Below are 18,901 nucleotides of genomic sequence, written 5' to 3'. Positions count from 1 at the left end.
GTCCCCATAACGAGTGGCACTGGTGGTGATACTGGGAAACTGGAGTGTTTAAGGGAATTGCTTGTGTGACTTGTGGTTAGCCAGTGGGTGAGACCAAAGTCCTCTTCGTGTGGCTGGTTTGGTTTGCCTTAGAGGTGGAAAAATCCCAGCCTTGGGCCGTAACTGCCTTATTTTAAGCGATTTGTCCTGAATTGGCACTCTCAGTTAGGTCCCACCAGAACCACATCGTTACAGGGGGCTGCAAAGAGAAAGAGGCTCCTGTCATCATAGGTGCTGGCTTCCTTTGTGCCTGTGGGGGGTGCTCAACCTCCCGCTCTGCCCCAGCTTCTGCCCGCACCCACCCTTTTCCTCCAAGTCCCCACCCCCATCCCACCTATTCCCATCCCTGCTGCGCCCCAGGCCCCGCCCCCACCCCTTCTCCCAAGTCCCCATCCCTGTCTTGCCTCTTTCCACACAGTTCTCCTCCCTCTCCTGAGCATGCCCTGTTCCCACTCCTCCCCCTCCCTCCCAGAGCCTCCTGCATGCTGCAAAACAGCTGGGGAAGTAGGGGAGGAGGTGGCTGCCAGTGGGCACTAATGTTTTTCCTTGGGCACTCCAGCCCTGGAGCACCCACTGAGTCGGCGACTATGCCTGTCACTGTCGGAGAGAAGGCAAGGTAGGAAGTAGCCCAGGGATTCAGCAATAAGGGAGAGGACATGCTTTAAGTCAGTCAGGGAATGATTTTACTTCCATCAAAGAGAGCCAGGCAAAGGTCCTGCCCTGCTCTGCTCTGGAAAAGCTGCTTTGCTGCCAGCCAGAAGAAGATTCCCACCTGATATTAATACAGGTGTGTAGACAGTAAAGGGACAGCTTAAGGACTCTCCGAGAGAAGGAGGAAGCATTCTTTCTCTCTTTTCTCTGTTCAGGGAAATGATAGAGCCAGGAGGCATGAATACCCTAGAAACTGCCTGCTTAGTTACACCAGAGGAATGTTGTTCTTGCCAGAGACAGAGGGCCAGCCATGTTCTTCAGTCTTCTAAGTCTGCTTGTACAGCACACAGTGAACTTAAACGAGCTGGAAAAAAAACCCTGATGAAGCCTCCTATTTAGGAGGGCTGGTATAAAGCTGGTGGAGGTGGCTCTGTTGCCACCTATGCCAGCTCCCCCACCTGCTGCTTTCTCTGCTGGAGTTATGCCCCAGAGCATGAGGGGGAAGAGGTGTATCAAGTGAGGGGAGGCAAGGGAGAGAAGAAAGTGATTTTCTGCAGGCGGAAGGTCTTCTGCCAGCTGTGTCACTTAAAGCTCCCCCCTGCAGGTTGGGCAGAGCAGAATCAGAGAGTGGCGATCAGGTCTCTGTCAATTCCCCCTTTCCACTGGGCCTGAGAGTTAACTGCTTATTTTGGGCCCTCTGGCTGAAGTGGGCATGGGTCTGGTGACTGTTCCCCTTAAACTAAGCTGAGGAAAGCTCTCACATTACCTCTCTGTACACTGGCCAAAGGAGAGAAGCTCCATGGTTAAGCACGGTGTTTTATCTCCCTTTGTTGTGTTTCCTCTTCTCTGCTAGTGATTGGCACTACAGCCTCAGGCCCTTCTTGTAGTGATGGGCTCTGTAGAGTGTGGAATGTACTTCAGTAAAATGACCCAAACTACCATGAAGCAGACAAGCTGAGTGGGCAGGAGGCATAAATTATAAAAGATTGCTGGAGCGAAAGAGAACATCAATGTCTCATTGGCAAATATGTGATTTTCTTTTTTTCAAAAGAGAGCTGAAAAGCAGCCAGCTGAGAAAGGAACATCAGTCTTGGTCTTTTCATGTTCTCTAATTTGTTTAAAATTCATTTTGTAAATCCATTTGTTTATATGAGAGTGTGTGACAAAACTGTGTTGAATTGCTGCTCCCCTGGAGAAAAGTGTCTGTCTCGTACTCTAGGACCTATGGATCAAATATAGCCTTTCATGTGTGGACCCCACTGATGTTATTGGCTCATTCCATGGTGGAACTTGGTCCCATATGTGAGTGCGTGCTCTCTGCTTGTCCAACCTGGGGTTTGGATCAAGTTCTTCCATTCTAAGCATTTTGTATTTACAAAAGATGTCACCTCATAGTGCAGAGTGCTCCTGTACAAATTAAAGATGATTCACTTACTAAAAGGTCACTGAAATGTGCTACAGTATCTCCAAAATGGCGCACAAGAGCACTCAATAATTTTAAAAGGAGACAAGTATGGTGCCTTTGATACAGGGTCATCACTTAAAAAATCAATAAGTAACAGTAAGGAGACCAGCCCTAATGCAATACAATAACATTAATACAAAAGAAATGTTGGTATTGGAAGAACCCTTGGCCGAGGTGACCACCTGGGCTGCAGGGAGATTGGAATAGTTCAATTTTTAAAGAACTTTTTATGGTAGCAGGTTTGGTAGAAACTTGCCAAAAATGCAACTCCTAACTTTTCCCTTATAACAAGAGTGAGAACAGCTTTTGTTAGATTTTCAATGACTCGGGTAATTGGAATGCATGCCATGTGACTCCAACCATCTGTTGCCATTCCAATCAACTTGGTATGCAAATTAAATTCAGAAGAGGGCTTATACCTTTTGTTTCAAGTTGCTGTGGGAAAGCGGAGATCCCTTATTTAGTTTAGCTCATGAGATGTATCAGTCTAGAGATGTTATGTTTTCCTTGACCACCATTTTCTCTCCAGTTTTTTTAAAAAGTCTTGTTTTTAACACAATTATATGACTCATTGACTGTTGGTTGGGTAATTTCATGTAGATTGCCCCAAAGAGACAAGAGCTCCATTATCTGTAAGTGTCAGGTGACCAAGATGAGGGCAGAGCAGACACCAGGAACCAAGGCCTAGGGTCAGAGCCAGAGTCAGTAGCTGGAGCCAAGAGTCAAGCTAGATACCAAAGCCAAACCAGAGGACAGGAACTGAGTACCAGAGCCATGGGTCAATTCAGAGTCTGTAATCAGAAGCCAGAGCCAAGGGACAAACTGGAAGTAAGGAACTGGAGGAAGGAGGGACTCAAGGCAGGGGCAGGACAGAGGGAAGGCTGGATGCAAGGCAGGAGCAGCAGGAGTCAGGTAACACAGGAGCAGGCACAGTGGTCAGCATGAGCATTGATCCTCTCTAGCTAATCACGTGGCATGCCCAATCAGGCAGCTGCCTGCTGCCTGCTGTATGATGAAGCTGGCCTGGAGACTAGCTCTGCTGCAGGCCCTGATTCCTGACCCTAAGGAGAGGTAGTGAAGGGTCAGGAATTTCTGGAGCCTCATTCCCTACTCCAGGTCTCGGTTAAAGAGGCATGGACAGAGGTCAGAGGTGAAAGTAAGCCAGTACGGCGTACTGGCAAGAGCCAGTACGCCGTGCCGGACTGGACCAGCTTCTCCGGCGGTGATTTAAAGGACCCGGGGCTTCAGCCGCTGCAGGAAGCTACGGTCCCTTTAAATCACCGCCAGAGCTCCGGCAGCCGGGCTCAGGTGGGGATTTAAAGGGCCTGGAGCTCCAGCCCCTGCTGGGAGCTCTGGGCCCTTTAAATCACTGTGGGAGCCCTGCCGCCACTGCCCGGGGCTCCGGCTGCAGTGGGGAGCCCCGGGCCCTTTAAAGCGCTGCCCGAGCCCCGCTGCCACTACCCCAGCGGTGTCAGGGCTCTGGCGGTGCTTTAAAGGGCCCAGGGCTCCCAAAAGTGGCAGGAGCACCGGGCCCTTTAAATCCCCGCCCGAGCCTTGCCGCCCCGGGGTAGTGGCGGCAGGGCTCCCACAGTGATTTAAAGGGCCCGGAGCTCTGCGGCGGTCGGAGCCCCAGGCACTTTAATTTGTCCCTGAGCCCTGGAGCTCCCTGCCGCCTCTGCAGCTGGTAGCTCTGGGGTGATTTAAAGGCTCTAGGGCCAGCCACAGTTGGAGCCCCAGGGCCTTTAAATCTTGAAAGGCCCCGCCTTTTCTGGTTGAGGCCCCGCCTCTTCCAGTTGAGGCCATGCCCCCGCTCAGGACTCCGGCGTACTGGTAAGTCCTTTAAGTTACTTTCACCCCGACAGAGGTGCCCTCTCCTAGTAAGGCATGCTGGAAACTGCTGTAGGCAAGCAAAAACCAAAGGAGATGGGAGTTGGAGGGGATGTGGATGACAATGATCTAAATTAATTTTTCCACTCTTGGCTGGGTTGGACTGGATGTCAAATAAACATGAAACTTCCAGTAGAGTATTTACAGTATCACTAAAAGGCAACAGAGAGTCCTGTGGCACCTTTAAGACTAACAGATGTATTGGAGCATAAGCTTTCGTGGGTGAATACCCACTTCGTCAGACGCATGTAATAGAAATTTCCAGAGGCATAAATATGCAGGCAAGAATCAGTCTGGAGATAACGAGGTTAGTTCAATCAGGGAGGGTGAGGTCCTCTGCTAGCAGTTGAGGTGTGAACACCAAGGGAGGAGAAACTGCTTTTGTAATTGGCTAGCCATTCATTGTCTTTGTTTAATCCTGATCTGATGGTGTCAAATTTGCAAATGAACTGAAGCTCAGCAGTTTCTCTTTGGAGTCTGGTCCTGAAGTTTTTTTGCTGTAAGATGGCTACCTTTACATCTGCTATTGTGTGGCCAGGGAGGTTGAAGTGTTCTCCTACAGGTTTTTGTATATTGCCATTCCTGATATCTGCCTTGTGTCCATTTATCCTTTTACGTAGTGACTGTCCAGTTTGGCCAATGTACATAGCAGAGGGGCATTGCTGGCACATGATGGCATGTATAACATTGGTGGACGTGCAGGTGAATGAACCGGTGATGATGTAGCTGATCTGGTTAGGTCCTGTGATGGTGTTGCCGGTATAGATATGTGGGCAGAGTTGGCATCGAGGTTTGTTGCATGGATTGGTTCCTGAGTTAGAGTTGTTATGGTGCGGTGTGTGGTTGCTGGTGAGAATATGCTTAAGGTTGGCGGGTTGTCTGTGGGCGAGGACTGGCCTGCCTCCCAAGGTCTGTGAAAGCGAGGAATCATTGTCCAGGATGGGTTGTAGATCACTGATGATGCGTTGGAGAGGTTTAAGCTGAGGACTGTAGGTGATGGCCAGTGGAGTTCTGTTGGTTTCTTTCTTGGGCTTGTCTTGTAGCAGGAGGTTTCTGGGTACACGTCTGGCTCTGTTGATTTGTTTCCTTATTTCCTCGTGTGGGTATCGTAGTTTTGAGAATGCTTGGTGAAGATCTTGTAGGTGTTGGTCTCTGTCTGAGGGGTTGGAGCAGATGCGGTTGTACCTCAGTGCTTGGCTGTAGACGATGGATCGTGTGGTGTGTCTGGGGTGGAAGCTGGAGGCATGAAGGTAGGCATAGCAGTCGGTGGGTTTTTGGTATAGGGTGGTGTTAATGTGACCATCACTTATTTGTACTGTGGTGTCTAGGAAATGGACCTCCCGTGTAAATTGGTCCAGGCTGAGGTTGATGGTGGGGTGGAAGCTGTTGAAATCGTGGTGGAATTCTTCCAGAGTCTCCTTCCCATGGGTCCAGATGATGAAGATGTCATCAGTGTAGCATAGGTAGAGAAGGGGCGTGAGTGGACGAGAGCTGAGGAAGCGTTGTTCCAGGTCAGCCATAAAGATGTTGGCATATTGTGGGGCCAGGCGGGTGCCCATGGCGGTGCCACTGGTCTGGAGGTATATATTGTCACCAAATTTGAAATAATTGTGCGTGAGGATAAAGTCACAGAGCTCAGCAACAAGTTGTGCTGTGTCATCATCAGGGATACTGTTCCTGACAGCTTGTATTCCATCTGTGTGTGGGATGTTTGTGTAGAGAGCCTCCACATCCATGGTGGCTAGGATGGTGTTTTCTGGGAGATCACCAATGCATTGGAGTTTTCTCAGGAAATCAGTGGTATCACGGAGATAGCTGGGAGTGCTGGTGGCATAGGATAGAACCAGAAACAATGGGTTTAAACTGCAGCAAGGGAGGTCTAGGTTGGACATTAGGAAAAAGTTCCTAACTGTCAGGGTGGTTAAACACTGGAACAAATTGCCTAGGGAGGTTGTGGAATCTCCGTCTCTGGAGATATTTAAGAGTAGGTTAGATAAATGTCTATCAGGGATGGTCTAGACAGTATTTGGTCCTGCCATGCGGGCAGGGGACTGGACTCGATGACCTCTCGAGGTCCCTTCCAGTCCTATAATCTATGAATCTATGAATAGGGTCTGAGCAGAGAGTCCACATATCCAGATAGTCCTTCAGTGAGTGTGTCAATTCCAGAGATGATGGGGCGTCCAGGATTTCCAGGTTTGTGGATCTTGGGTAGTAGGTAGAATAACTCCGGTCGGGGCTCTAAGGGTATGTTGATTTGTTCCTGTGTTAATGTAGGGAGTGTCCTGAGTAGATGGTGCAGTTTCTTAGTATATTCCTCAGTGGGATCTGAGGAAAGTGGCCTGTAGAATTGGGTATTGGAGAGTTGCCTGGCAGCCTCCTCCTAGTAGTCAGACCTGTTCATGATGAAAAGAGCACCTCCTTTATCAGCCTCTTTGATTATAATGTCAGTGTTGTTTCTGAGGCTATGGATGGCATTGTGTTCTGCACAACTTAGGTTATGAGGCAAGCGATGTTGTTTTTCCACAATTTCTGCCTGTGCACGTCAGCGGAAGCATTCTATGTATAGGTCCAGACTGTCATTTCGACCCTCAGGAGGAGTCCATGTGGAGTTCTTCTTCCTGTGTTGTTGGTGGGAGGGTATCTGTGTATCAGTGCATTGTTCAGTGTTATCTTGAAAGTATTCTTTGAGTCGGAGGTGGCGAAAGTAGGCTTCCAGATCACCGCAGAACTGTATCATGTTCGTGGGGGTGCTGGGGAAAAAAGAGAGTCCCCGAGATAGGACAGACTCTTCTTCTGGGTTGAGTGTGTAGCTGGATAAATTGACGATATTGCTGGGTGAATTAGGGGTACCACTGTTGTGGCCCCATGTGGCAGGTAGGATTTTAGACAGCTTATGGTCCTTTTTTCTTTGTAGAGAGATGAAGTGTGTAATGTAGATCTCCTGTCTTATTTTAGTAAAGTCCATTTGTGTGGAGGGTTGGTTATTTATGAAAGTCTCCTGGTTGGAGAGCTCTTTTTTGATGTTTTCCTGTTTGCTGTATAGGAAGCTGATCAGGTGGTTCCTCAGTTTCTTTGATAGTGTATGGCATAATCTCTCACAGTATCACTAAAAATCATAGACTCATTACTAATATTACACTTTCCCTTTATTACAGGGGTGGCCAACCTGAGCCTGAGAAGGAGCCAGAATTTACCAATGTACATTGCCAAAGAGCCACAGTAATACATCAGCAGCCTCTCCATCAGCTTACCCCCCCCCGCTCCGGCTCCCAGCGCCTCCCGCCCACCGTCAGCCCCGCCGATCACCGCCTTCCCTGCACTTCCCAATCAACTGTTTCGTGGCATGCAGGAGGCTGGGGGGGGGGGGGGGGGAGGGGAAGGAGGAGCGAGAGTACGGCAGGCTCAGGGGAGGGGGCGGGAAGGGGTGGAGTGGGGGCAGGGCCTGTGCAGAGCCAGGGGTTGAGCAGTAAGCACCTCCAGGCAAACTGGAAAGTTGGCGCCTGTAGCTCCAGCCCCGGAGTCGGTGCCTATACAAGGAGCCACATATTAACTTCCTAAGAACTGCATGTGGCTCCAGAAGTTATAGTACACTGATATCTCTAGAAATCTTGAGTATTATAATGTTGTTCAAGTGGACTTACTAAAAATTGCATGATTTAAACGGGAACTATTAAATGCCTTGTCTGTTTTACAGACTATGAGGAGCAATATATGACAGTGTTTTGTTTTTGCTACAACTGAAATAGAAGAATTTGGACTTTTCTATTGTGAATTATTAACATACTAGTGTTCACTCCATTGGTTTCAATGGACTTAATTTTTGCTTTCCCCATGTACATTCCCTCCGCACGCTCTTTGGTAGTCTGATCCAAAGCCCATTGAAGTCAATGGGAAAATTTCCTTTGATTCACTGGGCTTTGAATCAGGCCCTACATCATTTTGCCTTTAGCTTACTGACACTAAGATGCTGATTTTTCAAAGACAACCAAGGTTTATGTGGTATAATTTTTACCTGCTTATTTTCTCATTTAGCAACTGTGAAATGGTGTTAGGGGTTATTTTTTATTACTTTACCGAGGAGGTAAATATACCAACTTTGCAGAGCAGATATAATCCAACTACAGGAGTGCATGTTATCTCCCACGCTGCACTGGACATAAAGAGGTATTGTTTAGTGAGCTATTGGATCACTCTCATTAAGGATTTGCTGTAGACATTTATGGAAGTGTAGGAAGAAGTGGTTGCTATTTTATTATGAGTCATGCTTGTCATCATGTTGCCTTTATGTTTCACAGGGGCCTTATCCTGCTGTTTGTAACCATTCAGTAAAATACCTAGTAGTACAAATCCTTCCCTGGCCAGCAGAACAATGGGAAGTATAGATGCAACCCAGGGGAACTTCTTCCATGTGGTTCCTGCTGGCCAGGCTAAGACTGCACAAGGATAGCTGGGTATTATACTGTGAGGTACATTTTGCTACTCTTCTGAGCAGGACCTGATGTACTTGCCATCTGGCTACAGTAGGAATTAGGTGCCTTAATAACCTTTGAGGATTATTTGGGCCATATGCCCTAACTCTTGACCAACACGCCTTTGGAGATTACTCCTACAATGCTAAACTCAAAGGAATTTGTGCCTATTGAAATCAATGAGCAGTAGCAAACTCATGGTGTGCAGGCTGGTGCTTAAACTAGGCTTTCATCCTTGCTCCTTTCTGTGTGCTGTGATGGCAGCATATCCTGCTGGTCACAGTCAAGGAAGTTTCCCCATGCCTGTTCCCATCACCACTTTGTACAGAAAAGGACAGGATTGAGCCTTGATTTGATTTCTTGTTTCTCCCCCCACCCCCATTGTTTTCTGCATTTCATTGTTTGTGTAATGAGTGTTTAAACACTTTTTTACATTTAATTTTCAAACAAATCAAATATATATAGAGAGAAATAATGTTCTTAGTTTCACCCATACAACTCTTTTGGCTTTATTGGGACTGCCTCTGGGTTAGGGTTGCCAACTTTCTAATCATACAAAACGAAACACCCTAGCCCTGCCCATTTCCTGAGGCCCCACCCCCACTCACTACATTCCCCCTCCCTCGGTGGCTCGCTGTCCCCCACCCTCACTCACTTTCACTGGGCTGGAGCAGGGCTGGTGTGTGGGAGGGGGTGAGGGATCCAGCTGGGGGTGCGGGCTCTGGGGTGGGGCTGGGAATGAAGGGTTTGGGGTGCAGAAGGGGGCTCCAGTCTAGGGGGTGGGTCCAAGGGATTTGGAATGTGGGAGGGGGATGTGGGTTGAGGCAGGGGGGTGAGGGCTCTGGGGTGGGGGGGGGGGCTCAGGGCTGGGGTAGGGGGTTGGGGTTCAGAGGTGTGTGAGGGCTCTGGGCTGGGAGTGCGGGCTCTGGGGTGGGGCTGGGGATGAGGGATTTGAGGTGCAGGAGCAGGCTCCAGTTTTGAGTGGGGCTCAGGGCTGGGGCAGGAGTGCGGGGGTGAGTGAGGGCTCTGGGCTGGGGCCAGGGATGAGGGCTTTGGGGTGCAGGGGGAGCTCCAGATTTGGGGGAGGAGCTCAGGGCTGGGACAGGGGTTGGGGCTAGGGGTAGGGGTCTGGACTTACCTCAGGCGGCTCCCAGTTAGCAGCACAGCGGGGCTAAGGCAGGTTGCCTACCTGTTCTGACACTGTGCTGTGCCCCGGAAGTGGCCAGCATCAGGTCTGGCACTAGTAGGTGAGGGGGGATGGGGCAGGAGGCTCCACATGCTGCTCTTGCCCACAGGCACTGTCCCACCCACATCCCATTGGCTGGGAACCACCCAATGGAGTCCAGAGCCAGTGCTCAGGATGGGGGCAGCACATGGAGCCCCGTGGCCCCCCCCCACCTAGGAGCCGGACTTGTTGGCTGCTTCCAGTGCGTAGCGCGGTGCCAGGACAGGTAGGGACTTGCCTGCCTTAGTGCTGCAGCACCACCGACTGGGCCACCGACCGGACCTTTAACAGCCCGGTCGGCAGTGCTGACCAGAACCTCCAGGGTCCCTTTTCCACTGGGTGTTGTGGTCGAAAACCGGACACCTGGTCACCCTACTCTGGTTACAGTTTGCAAAAAATCTTTATTAATGATCTAGTAAAGGGAATAGGGCAATTATTGATGAAATTAACAAATTATTCTAAATAGGGAAGAGTTGTGAGGACAAGGAATCTAAAATGACATCAGGATTTGAAATATTGGACAGAAAATGACAAGATTCAGTTTGGGAAGAGGTTAATATAAGGGAATACATTTGGGAAAGATTTCAGTGATAGCTGTGTTAGTCTGTATCAGCAAAAAGAACGATGCATACTTGTGGCACCTTAGAGACTAACAAATTTATTTGGGCATAAGCTTTTGTGGGCTAAAACCCACTTCATCGGATGCATACAGTGGAAAATACAGTAGGAAGATATATATACACAGAGAACATGAAAATATGGGTGTTGCCATACCAACTATACTATAGTTGCCATACTATAATGAGACTAATCAATAAGCTGGGCTATTATCAGCAGGAGAAAAAAAAAACTTTTGTAGTGATAAACAGGACTACAGCTATTATCTTGGGAGATACTTAAAAATCAATACTTCAGAATGACTAAATAATACTTGGCTGCAAATTAAATATGCATTTGCGATGAGTTAGCGCAGCAATAAAAAAACAAAGTACGATTGTTTGGGGCCAGCTGTACAGAAACATAATGTTTTGTGGCAGGAATCTACATACGAGCTTTTTGGAATTGGAATATTGCATTCAATTCTGACAGTCTTGCTAACAAAATATCTTCACAAATAAGAATAAGATTAGAAAAGTGCAAAAATAGTTAAGGTGTTGATTTACGAGATAACTTTTTAAAGAGTGAAAAGTGCACAGCTTGGCTAAATGGTGCCTAAAAGGACAACTTAAGGCTATGAATATTTTGGAGGATGTAAACACTTAGGAGGGAGGAGAATAACTGGGGATATAACTAGAAGTAATGAGATGGTGAAGAAAAGGAAAAATTCAGATGAATACCAGGAAAAACTGCCTGATAGATAGATGAGACTGCAAAACAACCTCCCAAGGGAAATGATTATGTCATGTAACTTAGGACATTTAAAAGGAGACTGAACAAAACCCTAAGGCTGGGTCTACACTACCCGCCTGTATCGGCGGGTAGAAATCGACCTCCCGGGGATCGATTTATCGTGTCCCGTTGGGACGCGACAATCGATCCCCGAAACGACGCTCTTACTCCACCAGCGGAGGTGGGAGTAAGTGCCGTCGATGGGAAGCCACAGAGGTCGATTTTGCCGCCGTCCTCACAGCGGGGTAAGTCGGCTGCGATACGTCGAATTCAGCTACGCTATTCACGTAGCTGAATTTGCGTATCTTAAATCGACTCCCCCCTGTAGTGTAGATGTAGCCTAATAAAATAGTCGGGAAGAGTCTTACGTTATTATGGAGCTGGGCAAGATCACATAGGTCTTTTTCATCTTTAAATTGTACGAAAGGGGAGAATTTTGAATAGTTCTAAATATTATAGAAATGCAAGGGGCCACGTGTGACAGGCACTGGAAAGGAGCTTCCTAGAAGTCTAGATATTGAAATAAATGTATCTGAGGAAGATAGGTTCGTTTGTTCTTAATATCACTTTATTGACTCCCTGAGCTTATTATTTTTACTAACCTCAATGATTACATGCTTTACTTTTTAATAATTACAGGTGCGTTTGCTTGCAAGATGGTACCGTTTGTTCAATCTGCTGCTATTGTTGCTGAGATTCTCACAATGACCTGCATTGCTGTGGAAAGGCATCAGGGAATTGTGCATCCATTAAAAATGAAATGGCAGTACACCAACAGAAGAGCTTTCACAATGCTGGGTAAGATCTTAGGCAACTCCAGTATTCATACAACACACATCGTTTGCTAGTTGAATGATTCTGTTGTGGGTAACTGGTGTAGGAGGTTTGCATAGTAGAGAAGGTATTGATCTGTGCAATGGTACAGAGTTACTGCTGAGTCTAGCCATATTCTATGAAGCGGCTCAGAAATACTGTCCATGCAAGACTGGGACAATCCCTTGTCTTTCTACTTCACCTCTATCCCCTTTTTAAAAATTAACACCATCCACAACTTTCTCAATTTGCCTGCCTCAAAAGCCTGATTTTGTTTTTTCACAAACTAATGGGCTAATGTAAATTGAAGTGGCCATCCTTGCTGTTTGTGGGTAGTTGGGAAAGCCTTGATTTCTGTTCCAAAATAGTTCATATTTGAATAGGTTTTGACTAGGATTTTGATAACCTTGTTACAGTCATTTTGCAAGAGATATTCAAAGTACACAAGTACTGTTGAAGAGGCACGCCAGTTGCCAAGGCTGTATTAATTACTCATATCTGCTGTGCAAAGAGAACATAGGGTGATGTTGATCTTGCTTTTCACAGGGCAGATGTTGCCTGGGCATCAAATGTAGCTGCTCTTGAAAGCTCTTGAGACTCTTAGGCCTGGTCTACACTACGAGTTTAGGTCGAATTTAGCAGCGTTAAATCGAATTAAGCCTGGACACGTTCACACGGCTAAGGGTATGTCTACACTACGAAATTAGGTCGAATTAATAGAAGCCGGTTTTATAGAAATCGGTTGAATACAGCCGATTGTGTGTGTCCCCACATAAAACGCTCTAAGTGCTCTAGTCGGCGGACCGCGTCCACAGTACCGAGGCTAGCGTCGACTTCTGGAGCATTGCACTATGGGTAGCTATCCCACAGTTCCCGCAGTCTCCGCCGCCCATTGGAATTTTGGGTTGAGATCCCAATGCCCGGATGATGCAAAACAGTGTCGCGGGAGGTTCTGGGTACATGTCGTCAGGCCCCTCCCCCTCCGTCAGAGCACCGGCAGACAATAGATTCGCGCCTTTTTACCTGGGTTACCTGTGCAGACAACATACCACGGCAAGCATGGAGCCCGCTCAGCTCACCGCCACCACATGTCATCTGGGTGCCGGCAGACGTGGGACTGCATTGCTACACAGCAGCAGCAGCTAACTGCCTTTTGGCGGTAGACGGTGCAGCATGACTGGTAGCCTTCATCGGCGATCTGGGTGCTGGCAGCTGTGGGGCTGGCAGCCGTAGGGCTGCATTGCACCAGACTTTTGCCTTTTGGCAGCAGATGGTGTATTACGACTGGTAACCGTCCTATTACAAGTTGGATCATCGCACATTAGCAGAGTCTTCCCTGAGCAGCAGATCGTGCAATAGGCCTGAAGACCATCGTAGTACACTAACTGCCAAGCGCCCAGTATTTGCTGCCAAGCACCCAGAAGATGCCGAGGGCTATCAGTCATGCTGCACCGTCGTCTTAAGATGTAAAAAATAGATTTGTTCTGTATTCATTTGCTTCCCCTCCCTCCGTGAAATCAACGGCCTGCTAAACCCAGGGTTTTCAGTTTAATCTTTGGGGGGACCATTCTGTGTGACAGTTGTTTGTGTTTCACCCTGATGCACAGCCACCTTTCTTGATTTTAATTCCCTGTACCTATACGCCATGTCGTCACTCGGCCCTCCCTCCCTCCCGCCCTTCCTCCTTCTCCTGGTCCGTCAAATACTAGTTTCACACCTTTTTTCAGACCAGGCGCCATAGCTAGCACTGGGATCATGGAGCCTGCTCAGATCACCGCGGCAATTATGAGCACTATGAACACCACGCGCATTGTCCTGGAGTATATGCAGAGCCAGGACATGCCAAGGCGAAACCCGGACCAGCCGAGGAGGCGATTGCAGCGCGGCAAAGAGAGTGATGAGGAAATTGACATGGACATAGACCTCTCACAAGGCACAGGCCCCAGCAATGTGCAAATCATGGTGTTACTGGGGCAGGTTCATGGCGTGGAACGCCGATTCTGGGCCTGGGAAACAAGCACAGACTGGTGGGACCGCATCGTGCTGCAGGTGTGGGACGATTCCCAGTGGCTGCGAAACTTTCGCATGCGTAAGGGCACTTTCATGGAACTTTGTTTCTTGCTTTCCCCTGCCCTGAAGCGCCAGAATACCAGGATGAGAGCAGCCCTCACAGTTGAGAAGTGAGTGGCGATAGCCCTGTGGAAGCTTGCAACACCAGACAGCTACCGGTCAGTCGGGAATCAATTTGGAGTGGGCAAATCTACTGTGGGGTCTGCTGTGATCCAAGTTGCCAGGGCAATGAAAGACCTGCTGATATCAAGGGTAGTGACTCTGGGCAACGTGCAGGCAATAGTGGATGGTTTTGCTGAAATGGGATTCCCAAACTGTGGTGGGGCCATAGACGGAACCCATATCCCTATCTTGGCACCGGAGCACCAAACCACCGAGTACATAAACCACAAGGGGTACTTTTCAATGCTGCTGCAAGCCCTGGTGGATCACAAGGGACGTTTCACCAACATCAACGTGGGATGGCCAGGAAAGGTACATGATGCTAGCGTCTTCAGGCACTCTGGTCGGTTTCGAAAGCTGGAGGAAGGGACTTTCTTCCCGGACCAGAAAGTAACCGTTGGGGATGTTGAAATGCCTATCGTGATCCTTGGGGACCCAGCCTACCCCTTAATGCCATGGCTCATGAAGCCGTACACAGGCAGCCTGGACAGGAGTCAGGACCTGTTCAACTATAGGCTGAGCAAGTGCCGAATGGTGCCTTATCTCTCTTTGTTATCCTCAGGAGAGTGATATCATTCACGATCACCTGGTTGAAATGGGGTGATTTTATTAAGGGGACATTCAGAGGTGCCCGTTCCTGCTCTTCTGAACAGAAATGTTCCCCGCTGTTAACCACGCGGTGGGGGGAGGGGTGAAGTGATCATCCCAGAGAATCGGGTGTGTGTGTGGGGGGGTGGTTTACTTGGGTTTGTGCTGTATGTTAACCCGGAAAACGCAGCCCCTCCTTTTACATTGAAAACCCATTTTAAATGGCCAACCCAATTCATCCTTGATATGGGAAATGAGGGCGCTGCTGTTTGAAACCATTCCCACATGTTAAGAAGGTTAAAAAAGCCAAAAGACTGTGGCTTACCATGGCTGCCTGCAAGCCGAAATCTGCGTGAGTGATCTCTCATACCAAACCGGCAGGCCCTCACTATAAGAGGAAAAATGCGACCTTATAACAAAAGAGTGTACCCATTGTTCTCTAAAATGTGTCTTTTTAACCACCTCTCCCTTCTCCTCCACCAGCTGCAAATGTTTCTCCTTCACAGAGGCTAGTGAACATTAGAAGGAGAAAATGGTGGACTCGGGATGATATGTTCTCGGAACTCCAGATGTCTTCCCACGCTGACAGAGCACAGCAGAATGCGTGGAGGCAGTCAATGTCAGACTACAGAAAAGCACAATATGAACGAGAGGAGAGGTGGCGGGCTGAATCGCGGGATGAACAGAGCAAGTGACGGGCTGAAGATGATAGGTGACGTCAGCTTGCAGGCAGAAGGCAAGAGTCAATGCTCCGGCTGCTGGAGCATCAAACTGATATGCTCCAGCATATGGTTGAGCTGCAGGAAAGGCAGCAGGAGCAGAGACCGCCGCTACAGCCCCTGTGTAACCAACAGCCCTCCTCCCCAAGTTCCATAGCCTCCTCACCCAGACACCCAAGAACACGGTGGGGGGGCCTCCGGCCACCCAGTCACTCCACCCCAGACGATTGCCCAAGCATCAGAAGGCTGGCCTTCAATAAGAGTTAAAGTTTTAAAATGCAGTGTGTCCTTTTCCTTCCCTCCTCCCCCATCCATCCCGGGCTACCTTGGCAATTATCCACCTTGTTGTCTGATGAATTAATAAAGAATGCATGAATGTGAAGTAACAATGACTTTATTGCCTCTGCAAGCCGTGCTCGAGGGGCGGGAGGAGGGGAGGGGTGGTTGGTTTACAGGGAAGTAGAGTGAACTGGGTCGGGGGGGGGTTGGAGGGTTCATCAAGGAGAAACAAACAGAAGTTTCATACCGTAGCCTGGCCAGTCACAAAACTCGTTTTCAAAGCGTCTCTGATGCGCACCACGCCCTGCTGTGCTCCTCTTACCGCCCTGGTGTCTGGCTGCGCGTAATCAGCGGCCAGGCGAGTTGCCTCAACCTCCCACCCCGCCATAAATGTCTCCCCCTTACTCTCACAAATATTGTGGAATGCACAGCAAGCAGCAATAACAATGGGGATATTCTTTTCACTGAGGTCTGAGGGAGTCAGTAAGCTGCACCAGCGCGCTTTTAAATGTCCAAATGCACATTCCACCACCATTCGGCACTTGCTCAGCCTGTAGTTGAATAGGTCCTGACTACTGTCCAGGCTGCCTGTGTACGGCTTCATGAGCCATGGCATTAAGGGGTAGGCTGGGTCCCCAAGGATCAGGATAGGCATTTCAACATCCCCAACGGTTATTTTCTGGTCCGGGAAGAAAGTCCCTTCCTCCAGCTTTCGAAACCGACCAGAGTGCCTGAAGATGCGAGCATCATGTACCTTTCCCGGCCATCCCACGTTGATGTTGGTGAAACATCCCTTGTGATCCACCAGGGCTTGCAGCAGCACTGAAAAGTACCCCTTGCGGTTTATGTACTCAGTGGCTTGGTGCTCCGGTGCCAAGATAGGGATATGGGTTCTGTCTATCGCCCCACCACAGTTTGGGAATCCCATTGCAGCAAAGCCATCCACTATGGCCTGCACATTGCCCAGAGTCACTACCCTTGATATCAGCAGGTCTTTCATTGCCCTGGCAACTTGGATCACAGCAGCCCCCACAGTAGATTTGCCCACTCCAAATTGATACCCGACTGACCGGTAGCTGTCTGGCGTTGCAAGCTTCCACAGGGCTATCGCCACTCGCTTTTCAACTGTGAGGGCTGCTCTCATCCTGGTATTCTGGTGCTTCAGGGCAGGGGAAAGCAAGTCACAAAGTTCCATGAAAGTGCCCTTACGCATGCAAAAGTTTCGCAGCCACTGGGAATCATCCCACACCTGCAACACGATGCGGTCCCACCAGTCTGTGCTTGTTTCCTGGGACCAGAATCGGCGTTCCGCAGCATGAACCTGCCCCAGTAACACCATGATTTGCACATTGCTGGGGCCTGTGCCTTGTGAGAGGTCTATGTCCATGTCAATTTCCTCATCACTCTCTTTGCCGCGCTGCAATCGCCTCCTCGGCTGGTCCTGGTTTTGCTTTGGCATGTCCTGGCTCTGCATATACTCCAGGACAATGCGCGTGGTGTTCATAGTGCTCATAATTGCCGCGGTGATCTGAGCGGGCTCCACGATCCCAGTGCTATGGCGTCTGGTCTGAAAAAAGGCGTGAAACTAGTATCTGACGGACGAAGGGAGGGAGGGAGGGGCGAGTGATGACATGGCGTACAGGTACAGGGAATTAAAATCAACAAAGGTGGCTGTGCATCTGGGAGAAACACAAACAACTGTCACACAGAATGGCCCCCCCAAGATTGAACTCAAAACCCTGGGTTTAGCAGGCCGTTGATTTCACGGAGGGAGGGGGAAGCAAATGAATACAGAACAAATCTATTTTTTACATCTTAAGCTGGCAGACGACGGTGCAGCATGACTGATAGCCCTCGGCATCTTCTGGGTGCTTGGCAGAAAATACTGGGCGCGTGGCAGAAAATAGCATACTACAACTGATAGCTATCATCGTCATTGGGAAGGCAGCGACTGGGAGACATACAGAGTTTCAGCCACTGCAGTACGACGACGACAGATACCAGTCATACTGCACCGTCTACTGCCAAAAGGCAATTAGCTGCTGCTGTGTAGCAATGCAGTACCACGTCTGCCGGCACCCAGAGGACATATGGTGACGGTGAGCTGAGCTGAGTGGGCTCCATGCTTGGCATGGTATGTTGTCTGCACAGGTAACCCAGGTAAAAAGGCGTGAATCGATTGACTGCCGTTGCTCTGACGGAGGGGGAGGTGCCTGACGACATGTACCCAGAATCCCCCACGACACTGTTTTGCATCATTCAGGCATTGGGATCTCAACCAAGAATTCCAATGGGCGGCGGAGACTGCAGGAACTGTGGGATAGCTACCCATAGTGCAACGCTCCGGAAGTCGATGCTAGCCTCGGTACTGTGGACGCGGTCTGCTGATTTAATGCACTTAGAGCATTTTATGTGGGGACACACACAATCGGCTGTATACAACTGATTTCTGTAAAACCGGCTTCTATAAATTCGACCTAATTTCGTAGTGTAGACATACCCTTAGGAAGGAAACGCTTGATGAAGGGCCTTGATGAAGAGAAAAGTATTGCTATTGTTCATATTTACAATAAGTCAATTGTCCACTAATGTTGACTGTAAAATTTCACCTTAAATTTCGAGTTCAGTTTATAGCACGAAGTTCCACATCTTTGTTTTGCTAAGTGAAGCTATTAAAGTAAAATGAATTCATGTTAAGTTCCCTGTTCTGCTGAGCATTAAGAAGACGTTTGTTTGTTTGTTTGTTTGTTTGTTTACAGGAATAGTCTGGTTGCTGGCAGTTATTGTTGGGTCACCTATGTGGCATGTACAGCGACTGGAGGTATGGTATGATATATCATGTAATCACTCTTTCAGAGAGAGTCCTTGTTTCAGACTTAGCTCTTGCAGGGTCTCATTGCAGGGGATAGCAACAAGGCTGAATAAACTCCAAGTATTTATGAGCGGGGATAAAGCAGAATCTGGTCACATGCTACTGTAAAAGTTGTCAGTGTTTCTTACGTAGAGTAATTGATTTTGTAATCTGACTTTCTGGGCCCTCATTGAAAAAGAGAAAATGGAGAGACACTTTTAATATTGTCACTGGCAAAGGATTGTGGGCAGTTTTGGAAAGCCTTTACTTCAGGATGTGGGCAGAATTTGA

The 18,901-nt window shown here is 48.7% G+C and overlaps 1 protein-coding gene across 1 annotated transcript in view; it reads left to right on the top strand.

Moving 5' to 3' along the window:
- Window positions 1-18,901, top strand: part of QRFPR (pyroglutamylated RFamide peptide receptor) — a 69,319-nt gene that overhangs the window by 35,427 nt on the left and 14,991 nt on the right. The window contains exons 2-3 of the mRNA XM_005290282.4: window positions 11,768-11,926; window positions 18,519-18,580. Of these exons, the coding sequence (XP_005290339.1) occupies window positions 11,768-11,926; window positions 18,519-18,580 (221 nt within the window). The remainder of the gene's footprint in view (window positions 1-11,767; window positions 11,927-18,518; window positions 18,581-18,901) is intronic.

This window comes from Chrysemys picta, chromosome 5, assembly GCF_011386835.1.
Source record: "Chrysemys picta bellii isolate R12L10 chromosome 5, ASM1138683v2, whole genome shotgun sequence".
Classification (NCBI taxonomy): Eukaryota; Metazoa; Chordata; order Testudines; family Emydidae; genus Chrysemys; species Chrysemys picta.
This window is presented reverse-complemented; position numbering and strand designations above follow the sequence as displayed.